Here is a 20,000-nt window from a genome sequence, read left to right on the forward strand (position 1 = left end):
AGGGCCTTGGAGGGCTGGGCATGGACCATGCAATGCTTCATGGCCATGGGGACTCTCCGGGGATAAGGCTGGAGGCTCAAACCCTGCCCTGGCCACCTCCAGAGGGTGATAGCACCCGGCTGTGCTGGATTTGCACACCCTACGCCCACATGGTGCCCAGCCCGCAGGTCCCTCCCGCCGCCCGCCCAGGGAAGGCGATTACCAGGACTCTAATTGCTAAAGCCCTGGGCTCTAGAAGCGGGTTTTCCTGGCACGCATCCTGCTGGCAGCCACCCTCGGCCATGCCCACTGCCATGGGTTAAGGACACAGCAAGAAATGCCTCCACAGAGAGCAGGACCCAGCCCCATCCCTCTCCTGCGTGTACTGGACCCCGAGCCAGCTCAGCAGGATGCAGCCCGCAGCCCCCAGCCCCATCACCTCTGCCCCTTGCTCTGGGGCTCTGCAGCTTTCCCAGGAGAGCGGAGGCACAGGGACAAGTGTGGCCACACTGGAGGGCTGGGCTGCTGGGACACGGGCTGCGCCAGGCATATCAGCCCTGGGAATCACAAGGCGAGTGCAGGGATGTCATCCTGATTTTCACCCCAATCCATGCAGAGAGGAGGTGTGCAAGCTGCCCCCCACCCCGGGCCACTCACTCCATGCCCACACACAATGCTCCAGTTGCAAACTGCCATTCCAGCTGGCACCAAACCATGCACATGCTCCCAGAGAGCCCATGCGTTGCTGTGTGTCCACGAATGGATCCTGCTACCCCTGCCATGTTAGAAGTGTGGAGACAAATGGGGGGATGCCTCTCTGAACCCTCTAAAGGAGCAGAGCGTGCTCAGAGCCCAAAGCTGCAGGAGCGGAGCCGGGGCTGGCAGGGCTGGGGCTGCCGGCAGAGGCTCTGGGCAGAGGGGCAGGACGCAGCGGAGGGGCCGCTGACTCATCCCGCTGCTGCCTGGAAAGAGGTGGGAGCTGCCATTTGGAGAGAGGATCTGGTATGTAGGTTGAGCAATATGGAGGGAGCAAATCTAGGGAGAAGGTTAATGGAGCAGGGGGGCAGCTGTACCGGACAGGAAGGATCAGCAGGGACAATGCTCCGCATTCCCTTTCCCGATCCAGTTGTGCCAAAGTCCCTGTCCCCCACTCACCGTATTTCATCACCCTCCACCTCCCTTCTGCCACCTCAGCTGCGGAGAGGATGTTCTTCACTTCCCGGAGCCTGGGAACGCCTTGGGCAGTGGGAATGGGGATGAGCAGACCGGGAGGAGGGGAGTGACTGCTCTCTCTCTGCACATGGGGAAACTGAGGCAGGGAGCTGCTGGGAGGGGGCCACTAAGCAAGAAGGGTTTGGGGGCACAAAGAGCAAAAGAATCCACGTCTGCCAAAGCCCTGGCCCATCCCTGGCCTGGCCAAGAGTGTCTCCTTGCAGGCTGCCAGAGGGACTGGCTTACTCCTGTGTTTTGGAGAGCTTTTCCCTGTCTGTGATCTGCATCCTGCAGCAGCTCTTGCCCTTCCCTCGCTGCGCTGACCTGTCGCCCATCTGCCCTGCACCAGAATAGCAACAGAGCAGAGTGAATCATTGCCACAAACAAGGTGGCATTCACTTTGCTGGCAGGAAGAGGAAAAAAAAGCCATAAAAATAACACAGAAAAGTGCCCTGTGCACAAGGGAGGTTTAGGGACTGCACTAGCCAGCCCATGGATTTACACAGGCTTTAAATAATATCCTTAATATGGGAAGAGCCTGATTTACTCCCTGTCTCTCATGTGCTGGCAATGGACCAGGTCTTCCCGTGCTGTAACTGTGGTGGCTCCAGCAAAGCCCACAGGGCAGGTCCAGGCCAGTGGCGGCGCCCAGCTTGGCTCTACAGCCCCCAAAGGGACCCTGGCTCACCTCCCTGGGGTGCCCAGCACAACTCTTTTAGCCTTGGTAGAGAAACAGATGCTTTACAGCTCGTGTCAGCTCCTTCTTTTCCATAGGGTACTCGATTTTCCTATAAGTGCATTTTTCCTGGGATTGATTTTCTGAGGCAGGACTGGATGTGTGTTTGGTGCCCACATCCCACCACATTCCCAACGCAGGGCAAAGGAGCCAGTGTCCACCCCTCCGCATGCTCCACGCCTCTGTCAAGCCAGGGCAGGGTGTGGGGACCAAGGGGGACAAGTGGCCCACGTCCCACCCTGCTGCCATGCACACTCAGAGGGAACTCACCAGAGCCAAGTGGTCCTCGGTCTGCCCGCGGGAGAACAGGGAGAGAACCGAGAGGCACCGTTAACTCGAGCGCCCCATCCCCGCCGCACCCCGCGCTCGCCGGCACCACAATGGGAATCCAAACCTTCCTCCTCAGATCTCCCTGCCGGCACAGCCCCAGCCAGCTTCCACTACTACTGTATGGAACAGGCGCCTGCCCTGCATCTGCTCCAGCACCAAGTCCCCCTGCGGCCTGTCCACTGCTAGGGGACCCGCTCCCACCCCAGCTGGTGTCCTGACAGACCCACGGGCACTCACCAGGTGGTGCATCAGCCCCTTCCCGCTCTGCGAGGTGATCACACGCAGGTCTGGCTTGCGGCTGTTGGCAGCGAGCTGCGTCCCATGCGAGGGTGGTGGTGGGGACTTGGCTGGGATGATCTTGCCCAAGCTGCTGCCATTGGACACAGGAAGGAGACTCGGCGAGGCTCTGGCACTCACATAGCCATTTCCTGCAAGAAAATGGGTGACAGAGATGAAGGAGGTAAGTTCATGGTGTGATGGCGAATGCACGGCAGCGAAAGCACGGCAATGGCAAGTGCATGGTGGTGAACAGGTACAAACTGAGAGAAGGGACATTTAGGCTGGATATTAGGATGAAACTCTTTGCTGTTAGGGTGGTGAGATACTGGAACAGGTTGCCCAGGGAGGTTGTGGATGCCCCAACCCTGGCAGTGTTCAAGGCCAGACTGGAGCAACCTGGTCTAGTGGGAGGTGTCTCTGCCCATGATAGGGGGTTGGAACTAGATGATCTTTAAGGTCCCTTCTAACCCAAATCATTCCATGATTCTATGATTCTACAAACACATGGCAGTGGTGAATGCATGGTGGTAAATACATGGTGATGGTGAATGCACATGCACAGAAAGCAGTGCCACAGCGGGGTTCCATGGATGCTCCTCCCAGGGAGAGCAGCACCTCATCCCCCCAGGCTCCCCAACACCCTCCTGCACCCAGGCAGGCTCACCCTGCAGGGCAGGCAGTGGCCCCGAGTCCCCAATGCCCAGGGCAGCTCCTCAACCTGCAGAAACTCCCTTTTGTTCCTGCAGTAACCTGGTACATCTCAGAGGCCTGATCAGAGGCTCTTTACATGCTCTGGCCGGGCACCACGGCTCTGCCATGGCAGGTAATTACTGGCACATTCACTTGTAAGGTCTCCTTATGGTACCAGAGCAGCAAAAAGGGGCTATGGTCAAGTGAGGACTCAGTTCACTGCTCCCATTGCCCCTCTGAAGATCTGAGGTTCCTTCCTCCTCCTCCTCCTGATGCCCCACTTAAGGATTTTATGTGCAAAGAGGGGAAAAAAAAGAAGAAAGGAAAGGAAGAAAAAAATTAAAAAGGAAAAGATTTGATGAACATCAGGAAAGGAATAAATTGGATCAGATTACTGTTCTGATGAGGGTTGTTTTTTTTTTTCTGAATAGGCCCCAAAGATAGAAAGGCGTTCAGCAATCACCAGGATTCAGCCCTCATATTCATTGCACGTTAGACCAGGAAAAATAGGTCGCTGATTGCATTATTAATCACATCTACCATTGCGCTGCATCTGCATTTCAGCAGGCGGCTGTGGCAGTGACGCCGCAGCCGCGGCGTGCGGGGGCCGAGTGCCAGCCACTGCCTCTCCAGAGCTGTCCCGGGGCTGAACGCAGCGGAGATGGGGTCAACCAGGCACAGGGGATGCCCACGCTCCCTGGGAGCCATGGGTCTGATCCCACCGATGCCACCAGGGACGGGAGGTGCTGCCCCACCAGGCGCCTGGGAGCTGCCATTGGGGATGCCCATGGTGGCCAGGCTGCTGCAGGCTGGCAACTCCGGTACCCATGTCCCTGATGGAGGGAGAGGACCAGCTTTCCTGTCCCCAGTGAGGTGTCCTCCAGGCCTGAATCACCGTGAACAGCCCTGCATAAGGCATGTGCCTGGTGCATCAGGTCCCAGTACCGTGAGCTGTCGGCGTCCCGCTCACAAGGCCACTGGCTTTTAGATTTATTAACAACAAAGGTGCAGAAATTTCCTGGGTGACCTTTGCTACCCACAGTGCCAGTGGCCATGGATAAGCCAAAAGAAATGTTAAACCCCTTGATATTATCCTGCCCAAGGTGGCACCGACATGGGTACACACGTGGCTCTCATGGCGACTCCCTGTTTGAGGCGTGGCACGTTATCGTGTGCGTCACCTGGGGTGTGGATCGGGGTGGCCCCTGTGCTGGAGGGGAGCTGGTTTGGGTTCCAGTGCTGCCACTCACCCCAAAAGGCAGGTAGCCTTGAGCATTGTCATCACTGTCTCCACCCAGCCTGGACTCGGCCACCCCAGTGAGCCAAAGAGAGAAGGGCTGTGCTCCTGCCCGGATTTCCCAGCAAAGGCCCCACCCCCAAAAAAAGAGGTCTAAAAGTGAAGCACTCTGGGCTGCCTTTGCACCACCCCAATGTGAATCTGAGCAGAACTGGGGACAGCCAGGGCTCAGCATCCCCTTCTCGGGGCAGGCAGGGTGGGCCGGGTGCCGCATCCCGAGGGTGGCACACGCTGTGGTGCACGGGCAGGGATACAGCCGGGATACAGCCGGGATACAGCCGGTATCGCTGCAGGATCCAGCCAGAGGCACCCGCAGCTGATGACTCAGAGGCAGCAGGTGATCACTCAGTGCTGCAGAGACTGCAAGGGAGGAGGAGGAGGAGGAGAAGGAGGAGGAAGAGATGTCCCAGGTATCTGAAAACCGCAAGCGCAGTGCCAGAGCCAGAGCCAGAGCCACGCTCCCCTCCCGCAGCCGTGAGGGGAGCCCCGGGGCGGGCAGGGGGCCGGGGACAGCGGGGGTCCGGGGCTGGCCCCGGCCGGGCTGTCCCTGCTCCTCACACCCGTTTCCTGCAGTGGCGGCAGGAACGCGGGGAATGCTCCGGTGACGTCAATGGTGACATTCACGGGCCCTGCCAAGCTCCGACCGCCACGGCTGCTCCCGACAGCTGACGTGGGGGCGGCGGGGGGACCAGGGCCGCCAAGGTGCCTGGCGGCCGGGGCACGACGGCCCCTTCCCTCTGCCCTCAAGGAGCAGCAAAGCTTCGTGTCGGGCACTGCGAGGCCCCGGGGAGATGCAGCCTCCCAAACCACGCTGGCAGGGTTTGCTCTGGAGGCGCAGCTGGGAAGAAATCCCGCTGGCACTGGCATGGCTGCTGCCCAGCACAGGGAAAAGACTATTCCCAGGAGGGGCTGTGGTGCAGGGCACAGGGACAGGCGGCCACAGTGCTGCCGAACTGCAACTGGACCAGCCCCATGCACACAACCGGCGGGACCCAGCTCCAATGTGGTTTTAATTGGGGCAATGTGGAATTTCACACTCCTACTCTGTGCTGTCAGCTGGAGCCCTGCTGCAAAAAGGCCTGGAGGGGGTGAGAAGCCATGCTCCTGGAGCAAGGCTGCCTTCACCCTGGGACGGATGGCATCCACCCTGCCAAGCCCAAGCCCATGGCCTGCAGCAGCTTCCCAGCAGGACCTGGGGCCATCACTGGTTTTTGTGCTGTGCCCACACCAGCGCTGGGCTGACACCCTCAGCCTGCAGATGGCAGAGGCAGACGCGGGGATGGAGATGTTGTTAATGCGTTTTACAGCCAGGGAACTGAGCCACAAGGCCTGAGCCTTGTTAGCATTGAGGCTCTCACAGTGGAAAGGGACCTTAATGAGCTTTTTTCCTTGCAGTAAAGTTGCTTTACAGGGCCCAAGCGTGAGGAGGAACTGAGTGTTAATTGATCACCTGAGGTCAGGGGGGGAACTGGCTGCAGCGTGAGGAGCTAAACCCAGTGCTGCCCAAATCCTGGTCCTCAGGGATCACTTCTCCGATCTTCGGCAATCCCAGAGACCCAGGGGAGATGGACACACCTCAGTCTCTGGGGTCTTCACTGAAACCAGCACTCCCCACAAAGGCTAGAGCTCCACATGCCAACTTCTCCCACTGCCAATGGCAGCAAAATTTTCCCCAGCGCTTCCCGCTGAATAGCAAAGCAAAATCTTATTGGACACATGGGGAAACCATGGGCAGGAGTGGCACACGGGGCCCTGGGCACAGGGCTGAAAGGCTCCTCACTTACCCACAGGGCTTGGGCAGGCTCCGTTTGTGTTGTTCAGGTCTCCCCCAAGCATCGCCCCTGCAAAGCAACCGGAAACATGGGGTCACCATCCACACAGAAACAGGGTGAGCATCCCTACTTTTGGGGAGCAGGAAGTGGGGGAGGAGCACAATGGAGGAAAGCAGAGGAATGTAAGTGGGGTTGCAGCACCGGGGAGAAAGTCCTGGGTGAAATGAGCAGCATTCCTGGTGATCAGGTTGGGAAACATTATCCAGGCAGATCCGTTTCCTTTGGGAAGGAGCCAGGTGCACAGGAGCCTGCTCCAAAGGAGGCAGCTTGGAAAACACTGCAGCTATTTTATTCCAAGCCCCCCTTTGGGGTACACGGGGCCGGTGCTGCTGGGGAAGAGAGCCCCAGCAGCACGACGTGAAACACTATCCCCCCTGTAATGTTCATGCCGAATGGAAACCATCCCTGCACTGCCAGGACGCTGCTACGGTCCCAACGCTTGGAAAGTGCCGCCACTCCCCACCAGGCTGGGAAAAAACAGACAGGGGGCTTTTACATTCCCAGAAAACTGAACATTTTGCCTCTCCTGCAAGAAGATTTGACTTTTTTCTGCCATGTTATGGAGTCACTTCTGAAAGCCACCTATTCCCCAGCTGGGGCTGCCTGGCTACGCCGGGGGCGGCGATTGTGGCCAACAGCCGGCACGGAGGCTCTGAAGCTGCAACCGCAGTCATCCTGGAGCCCTGGGCTGGGGAACGAGGAGCCTCTGATCCCAAACCCCACCTCTAACCACCGCCCAGCCCTTCTCAACCCAGATGGGGAAACCTGAGACAGAAACCTTTATTCAGCCCATGGCTCTTGGCTTCAGGCTTGCAGCGAGCCCCTGACACCGGGAGGAGGGAAGGAGGGCTGAGCCATTGCTGTGCAGGGTAGTACAGTTGCTCCCCACATGGGAACAGGGTTGGGAACAGAAGTGGTCCCAAATATTGTACAGCTTGAGAAAGGCCAAGGTGACCCACAAAATGTGGCAGACATGGCACCACAGCATCTTCCCTTCAAGGAACGGGGCTGTAAAGCCAGAGGTCCTGGTGCCTCTAAAGTCCTGGAGGAGGGAACCCACCAGGATTTTAGGGCTGTGCCCTGCTATGGGACTCCACTTGTACCCCAGCCTCTGGTGCCCAGGCTGCTCAAGTGGGCTCACTCCCTTGGGTGAGTGATGCCAACCCTGCTCCCAACCCTATACAACCCCTTGTCTGCCCTTCTCCCATCCCTGAGCCGATGGCACTGGGCAGTGCAAAGGCACCCACCCAGAACTCGCTGCACATTTGCTTTGGAAACAACACTCCCGGCTCCAGTGCAGTGCTAAAAAAAAAATTTAAGGGAAAAAAGGGAGTTTTTCTAACATGCAAGGCCCTGGCTCCCACACGCAGGATTTCTTCTGTGTCCCAGGCAGCAAGCGAATGAGACACAGATGGCCGGACTTGGAACACCTCTGCACTCGCAACCACAAAATGAGCCCCCTCAAACGAACAGCGAGCGAGCTGGAAACGGCGAGCCCCCAGCGGGGTCTGTTTTACCAGGGAGCCTCTTCTGTTCTCAGTTGAGGGGCCTGTGAGAGGGTGGAGATCCCTGCAGCCGGAGCGCTGGCTGCCTGTGCCTGAGGAGGGTTCTGCTGCCCTGTCTGCAGTGAGATGCTGCTCTGTGGGACCAGACTTAGAACGGAATGAGCCCTGTCCTGCAAGTCTGGGGCTTCATCCTGATACTGATACCTGAGCACTTCAAGGCACCTCAAAGACCCCCTGAGGGGAGAGCAGTGAGCAAACAAGCCATCTCTGAACCACGGCTCCTACTCCATCCCAGCCAGGCAATTCGCTGTGCTCGCCCCGACCCACCACATAACGTGCTTCTGGAGGCACCTCCCAGCCCTTCTCCCCAAATCCACCCCCTTTGCAGAGCCCCCACGAGCTCTCACAGCGCCGGGGGGCCAGAGCCAAGCACCCACCGCCCAGACATCCAGGCAGTCACAGGCACCGGCTCTGCCATTTTGCAGCCCATGCAACTTTCACAACCATCTGTGACACCCAAAATAGCAGGCAGGGGCTTTCTGCACGCTATTATTATTTATGATCGCACTGTGGGAGAGCTGGGCTGTGGTCACACGTCGTCCTCGTCCCCCCCCCCCCCCCGGCACTGCAGGGGACACGGGTGACAACTCCTCTCCCCCACCCCGCCCTCCGCCACCCATCACCGGTCCCTGCTGGAAATGATGGCTCCTCCAATCTGTCAGCAGAGCCACATGAGTAATCACTGGGACCAACTGCAACCAGCCCAGCCCGACTCAGAACAGCCCTTTTTAGGCAGCAGTCCCATGTCACCGGAGTGCCACCGGCAAGCGGGATGCCAGCAGCCACCCCCAAGCCTGGGAATGGCGCTGGGTGACTCATCTTGTGCTGTCCAACCTTGAAACAGATCCCTGCGGGGATCCAGCTCTCAAAGAGATCTGGATAAGGCGGGGGGGTTGCCCTTCATTTGGGGCCAAGGCACAAACTGGGGGCATCAACCTCTGGCAGGAGGACAGGAGCACACGGCCAGGGGCAACAACACTTCCAGGCTGCTCCTGCCACCCACGGATGCTGGGACACGGACCCCTGGGTAGGGGATGGAGGCAGCAGGGGCGTCCCCTGCCACTCGGGATGCCCTGTGCTTGGTGCTGCATGCCCAGCCAGGCTCTGGGCAGGGAGTATGGGGAGGGGAGGGTGTGAAGGGTCACGGCGTGGCTCACCTGCGCTGGCTGGCCGCTGCGGCAGCCCCGGGGACACCGTGTTCCTCTGCAGTGCCGGCTGCTGCGGCGACAGGAGCCGGGGGTCTGTCAGCGACGAGGTCACCAGGGACTGGGTCACCAACGAGCTGCCCGGGTTGCTGAACTGCAGCGTGTTTTGGTTGGTCACCGGCACCGTCACGGGCATGGCAAAGTTGGGAGCGGGCACTGCGGACTGAACAGAGAGTGGGGGGTAAAGGGCAGCCGGAGCCGAGTTCCTGCAGCACAGCAGCAGCAACACCCACTGCTGACCAAGGAGGGACAGCCAGGGTCCCCAAACCTCCATCTCACTGCTGGCCTGCACTGCTGTGCTTGAACCCACACTGGCCCTTCAGGAGGATGCACCAGAGCCCAGACTTCACCAGGGAACACGGGAAGAGCAATGGGCTGTCCCCTCGGACACAACAGAGCTCTGCAACCTGCTGTTCTGGCCTCATTTTCAGACTATTTATTTACCCTCAGTGTGTTCAGGGTAGCCACGGAGGAGAAGCTGAGAACATCCCAGAGCATGAAGATGGGCAGCACCCCAGTGGTCTGCCCCACCAGCACCAACAGTGGCCGAGCTCGGCACTACCCTTCACTCCAGGAGCCAGCAGGGGTTTTATGAGGCCATTCCTCATCCAGCGGGGTGGAAAGAGCCCTCCAAGGAGCCAACAGTGGATGTCAGTTTGGGCTGGCACTGGTGCTGGTGGCCGAGCACCTGGGAAAGACTCATTTTGCTCCACACAACCCCCAGGTGACACTGTCATCTACCCTGGTTCCTCTGGGAGCTGCTGGGAAGGAGGAGCTGACCCCAGGGAAGCAGGAGCATCGCTAAAGCCCTATCCTTGGCTGCAGGTCGAGGACCAGCTTCACCTACCAGTGTCCCCGTGGGAGCCAGACCCGCTGCGATTATCCAGGCTGTCTGTCTTATGTCACTGATTTGCTCTTCGTTAACAGGAGCGGGCACCTGCTTAGAAGCTTTAGCAGGGGCTTTGCTAAAGTCCCACTTTAATTTGCTCAGGGATGGAGAGGCAGAGTAGCCCAGCTCTGGGTGGGACCATGGCAGGACCAGACCCAGGACCCCAGAGGCTGCTCTGGTGAGGGCAGAGGGAGTTGAGAATCTCCCCACTACAGCTGGATGGAGGCTGCTGCCCTGTGGCCCCTTCCCCTCCAGAAATCTGCTCTTGGACGGGGTGCTGCACCTTGGTGGCAGAGGGGAGGATGGGAGGAAGGAGTGGGATGGCGCTCACCCACGCCTCGCTGCCAGGAACCCTCCCCACCTGCCTCCAAGGACACCCCGTCCTTCAGAGATATCCCGTGGTCGCAGCCGAGCTGCGAGGACGGCGGCTCTGAGCCTGCGCTGCAGCACTGCTCCTGTTCACAGGGGCAGGGCTCGGTAATCCCCAGGCTGCTGGGGAGAGCCCGAACGTGGAGCCCTCCCTCTGCTCAGCCCCAGGACCTCATCCTGCACAGCAGCAGAACCAGAGGAGGAGGAGGAAGGTTTCTTGGGCGTCGCACGAACACCGGAGCAGTTGTGTAATAAATCACTGCCAACACGTCTGTGTGCGTGCACATTCCCAGCGAGGGAGAGGAAGATCTAAACCCCCTCTGCAACGGAGCGTGAGTGATAGAGCCAGGAGGTGAATACACCGGCCCGAGAGCCGAGGTTTGCCTTAATTCAGCTCTATCCCACTGCACCTGCAGACCAGCGTCAGGCTGATGCTGCCCCAGCGTGCAGCAACACATACCCAGGCCACCAGATTCCCCTTGTCCCAGGGAGGGCACAGCTTGGGACAGTGGTTTGCATATTGGTCCAAAATTTGGGGGAGAAGATGCACACGTCAGCCAAACTCCAGGGTTTCCGCTCTCGTTAGAAGCAAGGACAAACACCAGAGGCAGAAGCCCCGTCAAGGCCTCTCGTTAGCAGACACAGCTGTCATTAAGCTGCCCCGGCCACCCTGTCGGGTTAGTTCTGGTCACACACCAAACCAACCCAGCAGTTAAAATGGAAAAGCGTCATCTTCAACCACACACGCTCCACCTGCACCGCTCGGCCCCTCGCTGCCAGGGAGTTTAGTGGGGGAGCCGGATGCTTCGCCCTGACCAGGAGCCGCCCAGTGCCTGAATGCCACCAGCTGTAAGGACTTTTGGGATTGTCCCTCTGGATTGGCATGTCTGGATGACAAGGGTCTGCTGGGAGCCCTCCCTCTGCAGCAGATATGTCCTGAGGCTGAGCAGCCCCTGCTTCCCAAGGGGAAAGCTCAGGTGGCTTTTGGGCCTGTTCTGTGCTAGTGGCAGGGCTTGTGCCAGGTGCTAGGGAGGTGCACGTCCAGCTGGGGTTGTACACCACACAAGCCCTGGTAAGGTGGACACCTGCCCCCCACTAGTGAAACCAGGGAGGATGAGGTAGACCAAGCCTCACCAGAGCTAATCCTGCCCTGAACCCACCCGTGGGCCTGGGCTCACTGTCACAGCAGATTTGCGAGCAACCATCACCTCCTGCACCCCACTTTTCTCCACTCCTCAGCCCTCCCAGGTCTCAGAGCAGTCTCCTCACCCCGTCCACCCCAAGATGTAAGGGATGGAGATGCAGATTTTGGGGTCCTTGCGAGGCTCCTGGAGTAACACAGCACTGAGTCAGCAAAATAAGAACTGGGGATTTCACAAGACCTAGCTCTCGAGAAAAGCCAGAATTTTAACTTGTGGGGGGTTTGCAAAGCATAGAAGGACAGATTATCTTGCTGGAGGGGGGTGTGTCATTTTTGCTGTGCTGCATCCACCCCTGGAAAAGAAGCCTCCCTCCTGCTCCCACAGCATTAATTATGGCTGCAGCAACTCGGGGCTAATCCCCCTGAAAAGCCGTTGCCTGCATCGACAGACTCTGCTCCCTTGAACTAACAACTAATTTGAAACACGTCCCCCTCCTCCTCCTGTCTCCTGACACAAATCCCTTTCAGCACTGTCCTGATGCCACCCCGGTGCTGGTGACAGCTCTGGGATCACAGGCTAAAACCTCCCTGGATTTCTGCCACGGCCACCAGCTGCCCTGAGGGCTCGGTGGATTTGGGGGGAATTAATGTGAAACAGCCCAAAATGGGCTGAACCCTGCAGGGATGTGAGGGGTCGGCACCCACCACCAGCTCGCATGAACATTGGAATCTTAACCCAAACAAAAATTCTTTTTGTGGGGAAAAGAAGGTGAAAAAGGAGGCCCTAATTCAGTATTTGCAGCAGAGGAGGGAAGAGAGACAATATCCTCCTACACTGTCCAGACAGAGCTAGGAAAGCTCAGGACACTGGAGCTAATGGGAACCGTTTTCTCAAGGGTGGGAAACAGGAGGGACCCTCAAGGCCCCTCGTGCATCTCACCTGTCAGAGCCGGCTGCATTCGGGGCTGTGGGGGCTGCGGGCATCGGCTCCCAAGGCGTGGCACGGCTCCGAAGCAAAGCCATGCAAAATCCACCCCCCGTCACCTGGAGGCACCGGGGAGGGGACCGGGGGGCTGCAGGCCACCAGCTACTCACTGCGAGCCGGTAACTCTGCATCATTTTATCAAACTCCTCATCAATCTTTTTATATTTCTCTTCCGTCTGCGGGGTCAGCGCAAACACTTCATCCCCTTCCGGGCTCTCGCACTCCCTGTGCTTCTTGTTCAGCGCCTGTTACGTTTGGGGGGACACGGGGGGTGTCGGGGAGGGAGCAGGGGACGAGGTTGGGAGGAAGTCGAACAGAAGAGAAACAAAACAGAAAAGAACATATAATGAGGGTTTTCCAGCCATGGGCAGGTACTTACACCGTATCGCTTGAACAGGATATCCAGATCCTCGCTGCCTTTGCGGTATTTATCCTCCATCAAAGGGCTCTGGTCTATGGAGTCGTCACCGTCGGGCTCTGGGCTGTCACAGCCGTTAAAACCTTTCTTTCTTAATGTCTGAAAACACAACCGTGACAGTCTGAGATCCAGGAGTGGGGATGGGGAGCACGGGCAGGTCCCCCTCAGAACACCCACCAGCCCGGACGGATCACGACTTGCCCTCACACAAATCAACACCATGGCCCCAAGATGCTGTTGACCTCAACAGGGTCAAAAAGTCAGGATATAGATCCTAGGTTTTGATGACAGGGTATCTCTAATTTAGGAATTACAGCACACGGAGGAATGGAGAGAAACTTCCTTGCTTTCAAAGGCTCTGTTTATGCTGGAGCTGAACTTGGCCCCACACCAGCTCAGGCACATTTGTCACCTACAAGTACCACATCATAGAGGGGAAATAAACCTTAATGCTCTCTGTTTTACTGCAAAAAACAGGGAAAACCTGCTCACAAACAGAAAAATAAAACCCAAAATTATAAGCAAAGAGTAGCTCATCCTTGACAAAACCAGATGGGTGGCATTTACCAAACACAAAGGTGCCACAGGAAGAGCATCACAGGACAGGGCATGTGGCACAGTGACAGCTGTGAGCTCTGCTGGGGGAGGCACAGGGGGGTGACAGTGACAACACTGGGCAGCAAACCCCACGCCAAGACTGGACTCACGAGCAGGAAAGGTCCCCAGCATTGCTGCACCAAGGTAACAAGGTGACATCTCCTCGTTAGGAGGAGCCCAGTGACCGCCCGTCTGGGCCATGCACAGGGGACAGTGACACCCCAAAGTCCCTCGCTCGTGCTCAGCAGCCAGTTGAGATCCACATTCAATCACTCTATTTTCAACATAACAAAAGCAATCAGGCGTTATGATGGAATCAGCACTTGCCAACTCAGGTTTTTTTAGAAGTCAAAGCTACAGAATTTCCTGGAAGTCTCAGTCCCTTTTCACGCCAAAACCAGCAGTGGGGGGAAAAAAAAGTCTTGACAATTCTCTGTCTTCCTAAACAGCAATAAACATCTCCATTCTGAGGCCAAAGTGTGTTCAGGAGTGGCTCTTCCACTACCTGTGAGCTCTGGGAAACACAGGGCTTGTAGGGGAAGTTTTGCTGGAGAGAATAAAAACCGGGATGTCTCCAGAAAGGCTGGGAATGCCGCGGGTAGGATATGCTCGGCACTGGTCCGCACAGCACTGGTGCCACACGGCTCCACTTCTCCCGCAGGCCTGGCTTAGTGGATGCTTGGGCCAGGTGGCCACGGCCAAGCAATGGGCACCACACCCACCCCCAGCCTGTTCTCCATCCAGCTGAAGCTTTTCACAATATTTTCCATTAAAATTACTCCTTCCGTGGCGCCATTTTCACTCTCGTTGCTGGATTCAGTCACAGAAGGGAAACGTCCTCGTCCAGGTCCAGCTCCAGCAGTGAAGGACCAGGCTCGCTCCCGGCCACAGCGGCATCTGACACTCTGCTTGGCATTACCAGTAATTCCTGCTACCTAATAACTATTAACTAATTACCTAATAATAATGATTCTGAATAATTCTTATACACAACAATAATATTCCCAATAATTCCTGGTACCACGAGTTCCTATGCTGTCCCTCTATAGAGAAAGGCAGTGGGCATTGGAGTCACTGCCATGAATGGGAGATTCCCAGGGCTCGTTCTGCAGGTTCCCGAGGATTTTTCCCTACTATTTTTCTATTTTTTTATGTGTCCTTGTTTGTTCTCAGAATGGCCCAAAAGAGGAAGAGGCACTGCTGGTGGGGAAGGAACAGCTTAGCCTTCTTTTTTCTTTTTTGAAACTGCTTTTTGTGGATTTTTTTTTTCCAAAACCTTTTGTTTCACCAACGCAGCTGAAAGACGGAAAGTTGAGCTTTTCTCTAAAAAAAAAAAGAGTTTTTTCCTTTTTCTCTTTCAGAGGAAAAATGGAAAAAGTTGTTCCATGATCAGCAGAAGGGCTGAGGCTGGGTTTCCTGCGGGTGCTGGGGAGACTCTCCGGTGTCTCAGGGGCTGTGCCCATCTCGCCACAATTCCTTTTGCAGGGACAGGAACTGGACCTCACACCTCTGCCCTCCCATCCCTGGCTGGGAATTGGGAAAGCAATCCCTCACATCCCTGGAAGCTCCTCTCCTCCAGCAACAGCTGCTGGCAGGTTCAGAAGCTGTGGGAACGGACGAGCCATGGCCATCCCCTGGGACCTTCGAAGGAGGGAACCTCACAACAGAATTTTTAAGAGGTTTCAGCCAAGCAAAAACATCCTTCTCCTTCCTAAAACCTGCAGCAATGACACAGAGGCCTGGATGTTTTAGACAGCTCCCAGTGCCCCTGCCTCTGCCCCCCATTCACCACCCAAACCAAGAGCAGGGATGAGTGAGGGGCTGCTGCCACCAGCCGCAGTATTTTGCCATTTCTAAGTCCTCATGAAATCATCCCAGGGATTGCTTCCTCAACAAGGCTGTCAAGGAAAGCAGTGGAATGGGGTGGACGTGGCTCTGCTCACCTAGACCCTGAAACAGCTCACAGCATTGCCCTTTGCCTTTCCCAAGGTCTTTCTCTGTGGGTCTAACATATTTAGTGCCCAACGCAGCTTTACCTTGGTCTCCTCGCTCTTCCCAGCCACCAACTTCTTAAAATCAGTCATAACTTCATTGTCTGCGAGACCCACAGCTCCCTGCCTGGGTGGGTTTGGAGCATCCCGAGCTGTGAGGGGCTGCTGCAGCACTGTCATCCCCGCCCCAAGCCTGTTGTAACCCTGCCTGTAACCCTGGCCACAGCGAGGGGCTGCTGGAGCTGCGGGGAAGGGGAAGGGGACGAGCTCCAGAGCTGGCACAGCCGAGGACGGGGCTGATCTGCAGCGCAGTGGGACGGGAAGCACCGGCGGCGGTGAGTGACCAGGGCCCGAGTCGCAGCAGGACACGAGCCAAGGCAGCCCAGCTCGCAGCAATCTGCTGCTCAACAAGAGGTTTGGGACAACAAAATGCCATTTTCAGCCATACAGGCATTGGCTGCTGGTTCTTTCATTTTTTTTGACAAAAAAAATGTGTGTCCCACATTTTTAGCTTTTTAAGATGATGTAAAAGGAAAACAATCCTACTGGAGGGGGAATCAAACCCAAAGATTCCTGTTTTCGGGATCTCTGCAAGGTCTTTTAGAAAAGAGCTTTCCTTCTCATTCCTCGTCATTCTCTTTGCCAGGGTAAAAACAGAAGATACAAAGAGGTTTTCAGGAAACCTTTCTGTCACTGGGCTGCAGCCAGTGGAACACGACTATTTTTCATATAAAAGAGACTTAAAAGCAATTCTTTCCGAGCAGAAAATTTTCAGAGGAGAAAACCAGGGTGAGAAATTCCCACAGCAAAAACTGACCTCGCTCATCGTCTGCCCCTCTTGCTGCCACCCCCAGGACCCCCATTCTATCAGGATTCACTGCAGGTCCTTCTTTTCCAGGAAATATTCCCACTCCCATGATCCCAGCTCACACAGGAGCACACTTCCAACCTGAAGAGCGTGAGAGAGCAGCAGGAAATGCAGAACATGTGAGAGGAAACGATGCTTGACCAGGATGTGGTTGACTTCCCTTAGAGGAGGGAGACTCAACCATCCTGGGCTTTGGGGAAGTCTGGACGAGGATAAGCATGAGAATAAGGATGAGGATGAAGATGCGACACTGGCAGCTGCCTCTGCACTTCGCCGCCTCCCCAGCATCCTGCAAAATGCCTGATTTTACACATCTTGGGGAATGACAACTCCAGGAAGGAGAATTAGGGGGAAATCAGCCCCCCTGCAGAACATTCAGCCAAGGAAAGGACAGAAATGGCTGTGTGGTTTTAACTGGCTGTGGAGCATCCCAGTGCCCAGTGAGCTCTGCTCTGCCCAAGTCCCTTATCAGAAACTGGCACGTCAGCCGGGCTGCGAGGAAACGAGAAGCGACAGCGAGGAGCAAAGCCGGCGTGATCCCAGGCCGGGCGCGCACGTGGCACCCAGCGTGCCTGTCTGGGGGCTCAGCTGTCCCCCGCCTGATTAAGGAAACCCCCCTCTCTGCATTAGAGAGATTTTCTCAGACTTAAAAGCTTCCAACAGCCAGGACTTTGCCGGGCACGGAGAAGCCGCAGGGGTTGCGTGGCTGAACCCGCTCACGACAGCCACTGCCGAGCCCTGGCATGGCTGAAACACAGGGATGCCCCCGTGGGGGATGGTCCCCAAAAGGCAGTCAGGGGGTGTGGAACCCCTCTTGAACTAGGGCTGTGTACGCTCATCCCAGAGCTGCTCTGCCTCCCGCTAAATATCCAGGGGGATAAACTGCTCCAAGGCATTCCTGTGCAGCATGGGCTGGGGTGCCTCCAGTGCTCCCCACACAGATGCCTCTCCCCACAGCCAAAAACCAGGAGATCCTCACGTTTACTGTTGTTTTAAAACATAATTTGGACAGAGAAACTTGTCCTGCCCTGAGCTGTGGTAACAGTGCCCAACCTCCGGAGCCACCACCCACTCCCCCTCCACCAGGAAAACAAAATCAGGAGGCTTCTGCCTTGATTCCCCCAGGTCCCAGCTGCTCTTCATCCTTCCTGAGATGATGCCAGAGTCCCTCGGAGCTGCATCCCTCGGCAGGAAGGGGCTGTGGGCATCACAGGGAAGGTGGGTCCTTGAAATCCACTTAAAATCATATTTGGTGACAAATTCCCAGCCTCAACCTTCAGGGTCTCTAAATGCTTAACACGGGAAACTTCTGAAATGTGAAGATACTTTCTGGGAGTCATGTTCAACTGGGAGACACCAAGAAACATGAGATAAATTGGGTTTGTGTGCAGTGGGGACACAGTTGGGCTGGTGGGACCTGACCTGGGCGAGGGGAAATGGAAATCAGCACCAGGAGCACCCATGGGGGCATAGATGTGGGAGAGAAACTGGTAAAAATCTTAGAGCAGCCCTAACCCTGTTCCAAGACAAGATGAAGATGAGGAAGGAAGCTTGAGCAGCCTCCAGAACTGCCTTCACCCCAATGGGTTTCGCTCCGTGACAGCTCTGCCAGCAAGATGTGCCGAGCCCAGCGTGTTTGGGCTCTTTTTCTTGCCATCCACCAATATCCTTCCGCTCCCGATGTTCCTCTCCTTGGCTTTGGATGCAGATCCAGCTTTTCATGTGGTGCAAACACAGTGTTTCTTTGGGTGCCAAGGACTGTGTGTAACTTGTCGGCTTGGGAGTGTTTGCATCTTGGACCATACGGGAACAGAGAACGCTGCCCAAAATGTTTACGGTATTTTTAGGCCAAGACAAATCTGTTCGGCACTGCAAGCGCCGCAGTCTGAGCATCCCGGAGAGGCTGCGCTGGCGAGCGTGGCAGGGAAACATGCCTGCAAAACCCAAGCATCTTCAGAGAGAAGGGGCATCACCTGGCTCAAATGGGCCAAAAAGGACATTTCTGAACCATTTCTAAGGCCCCTACGCAACTGTGCGGTGGCAGAAGAGTCTCCAAACCCCAGCGAGAGAAGGCAGATGCTGCCAGATGCTTGGCCATGGCTCAACTAGATGGACAACGAGGTGAAAACCTCAAGTCCAAACCTCTCAAAAAGACACATTTCATAGAGAACAAAAACAAAAAGAAAGCAAGATTTAGGGGGCTGGTTGGGTTTTTTCCCTTCTCCTTCATGAAATCAAAGCCTGAGCATACTGGCCAAGACGCACCAAAGGGATTCAAAGGCAGAAGTGGTTCAGCCCGATTCCTCCAGCAGCACAGGGCTCCTCTCTGTCACCAGTGGTTCTGCAGGCATTAATTGATGCCATAATGCTGCTAATTACCCAGCCAAGCCCTTCATTTGCCCAGATTTAATGGCACCTGATGACCCTACAGCTCTATCTCCATGGATGTGACCAATGGCTGAGGCACCGCTGGCACCTCTTGTGTGAGCCAAACGCCGTGTGCTTGGGTCCGGTGATGCTCTGCCAGCACCAGGGATGAGGACAAAGCAGTGGAGAGGGCCAGCACAGGGGCACTGACAGTACATGGCAGCTGAGCATCTCCTGCAATGCCAGCAGACCGGAGAGAGCAGCCTTGGTATGAGCACCGTCTGGACGTGTCAGTGGCAGTGCCAGGGTGGGTCAGACTGGACTTGGTTGGGTCATCCCTGGAGACCCACAAAACACAGATGGACAAGCCTTGAGCAACCCCACCAACCCATGAGCTTGGCCGTGCTTTGAGCAGGGGCTGGACTAGAGGCGCCCAAGGTCCCTCTCATCTGAACTCCTCGTGCCCTCCCACAACCTCACTGTGCCTGTCAGAACACTGGGCTGTGGCAATGCCACCAGCTGCACCAGGCACCCCAGTGCAGCAACCCCATGAGATGCCTCCAAACACGTGGTTTGTCTGGACCACAGCAAAGTCCCACAAAGCAAACCTGCACCTCAGTTTCAAGGCAGCAGGTCAACACATAACTTGAGACAGCTTCAACTCTACCACCCAAATGGAGTATTTTTGTAGGCTGAACCAAAATGATGCAAAATCCATCTGGCACTGAGTGTGGAAGGTCTGGTCGCTCCACCCCCACCCTGCACCAACCTCCTGCGTTCGGCAGGGTGCCAGACCCAGCCCTGGCTCCACCACAACAGCAGAGCCGGGGAGCGGACGGGTGGCCTCACCTCGATGATGTCTGCGTTGGTCCGGCTCTCATGGGGCTCGTTGTACTCGGTGTACTTGAGCAGCACCTTGTCCATGTCGGTGCTGGCATACTGGAACAGCTTGTTGGAGTGGTTGAAGATGATGAGGGCGATCTCGCAGTCGCACAGGACACTCAGCTCATAGGCTTTCTTCATCAAGCCAAACTTGCGCTTGGTGAAGGTCACCTGAAAGCAAGGACAGCCATGGTCAGAAACTCTGTCCATGCTGCCACAGACCTGACACCTCCCAGAGACAAATGGAATGACCACTGGACAAAGAGCAAAAGGAAAGGGAGGGCAGTTTCCTCAAATGGACCCAACCCCAAGCTCTCCTCTCTTTTTTCCCTCTTCCAACCAGTTCATATCGATGCCTATTTTGGGAT

At 56.4% G+C, this 20,000-nt stretch overlaps 1 protein-coding gene across 14 annotated transcripts in view; it reads right to left on the reverse strand.

Annotated features, from left to right (window-relative positions):
* MEF2D (myocyte enhancer factor 2D) overlaps nucleotides 1-20,000 on the reverse strand; it is a 101,137-nt gene that overhangs the window by 13,952 nt on the left and 67,185 nt on the right. For 9 of the 14 annotated variants that reach the window (XM_064638315.1, XM_064638320.1, XM_064638314.1 and 6 more), the window contains 6 exons: nucleotides 19,600-19,803; nucleotides 12,889-13,026; nucleotides 9,078-9,288; nucleotides 6,308-6,364; nucleotides 2,495-2,685; nucleotides 2,198-2,218 (listed from right to left, as the gene is read on the reverse strand). In XM_064638315.1, coding sequence (XP_064494385.1) covers nucleotides 2,198-2,218; nucleotides 2,495-2,685; nucleotides 6,308-6,364; nucleotides 9,078-9,288; nucleotides 12,889-13,026; nucleotides 19,600-19,803 — 822 coding nt within the window. Of the gene's footprint in view, nucleotides 1-2,197; nucleotides 2,219-2,494; nucleotides 2,686-6,307; nucleotides 6,365-9,077; nucleotides 9,289-12,619; nucleotides 12,755-12,888; nucleotides 13,027-19,599; nucleotides 19,804-20,000 lie in introns of all 14 variants that reach the window. The other 5 variants (XM_064638323.1, XM_064638322.1, XM_064638325.1 and 2 more) reach the window with 3 other exon arrangements.

The sequence above is a fragment of the Pseudopipra pipra genome, chromosome 29 (assembly GCF_036250125.1).
Source record: "Pseudopipra pipra isolate bDixPip1 chromosome 29, bDixPip1.hap1, whole genome shotgun sequence".
Lineage (NCBI taxonomy): Eukaryota > Metazoa > Chordata > Aves > Passeriformes > Pipridae > Pseudopipra > Pseudopipra pipra.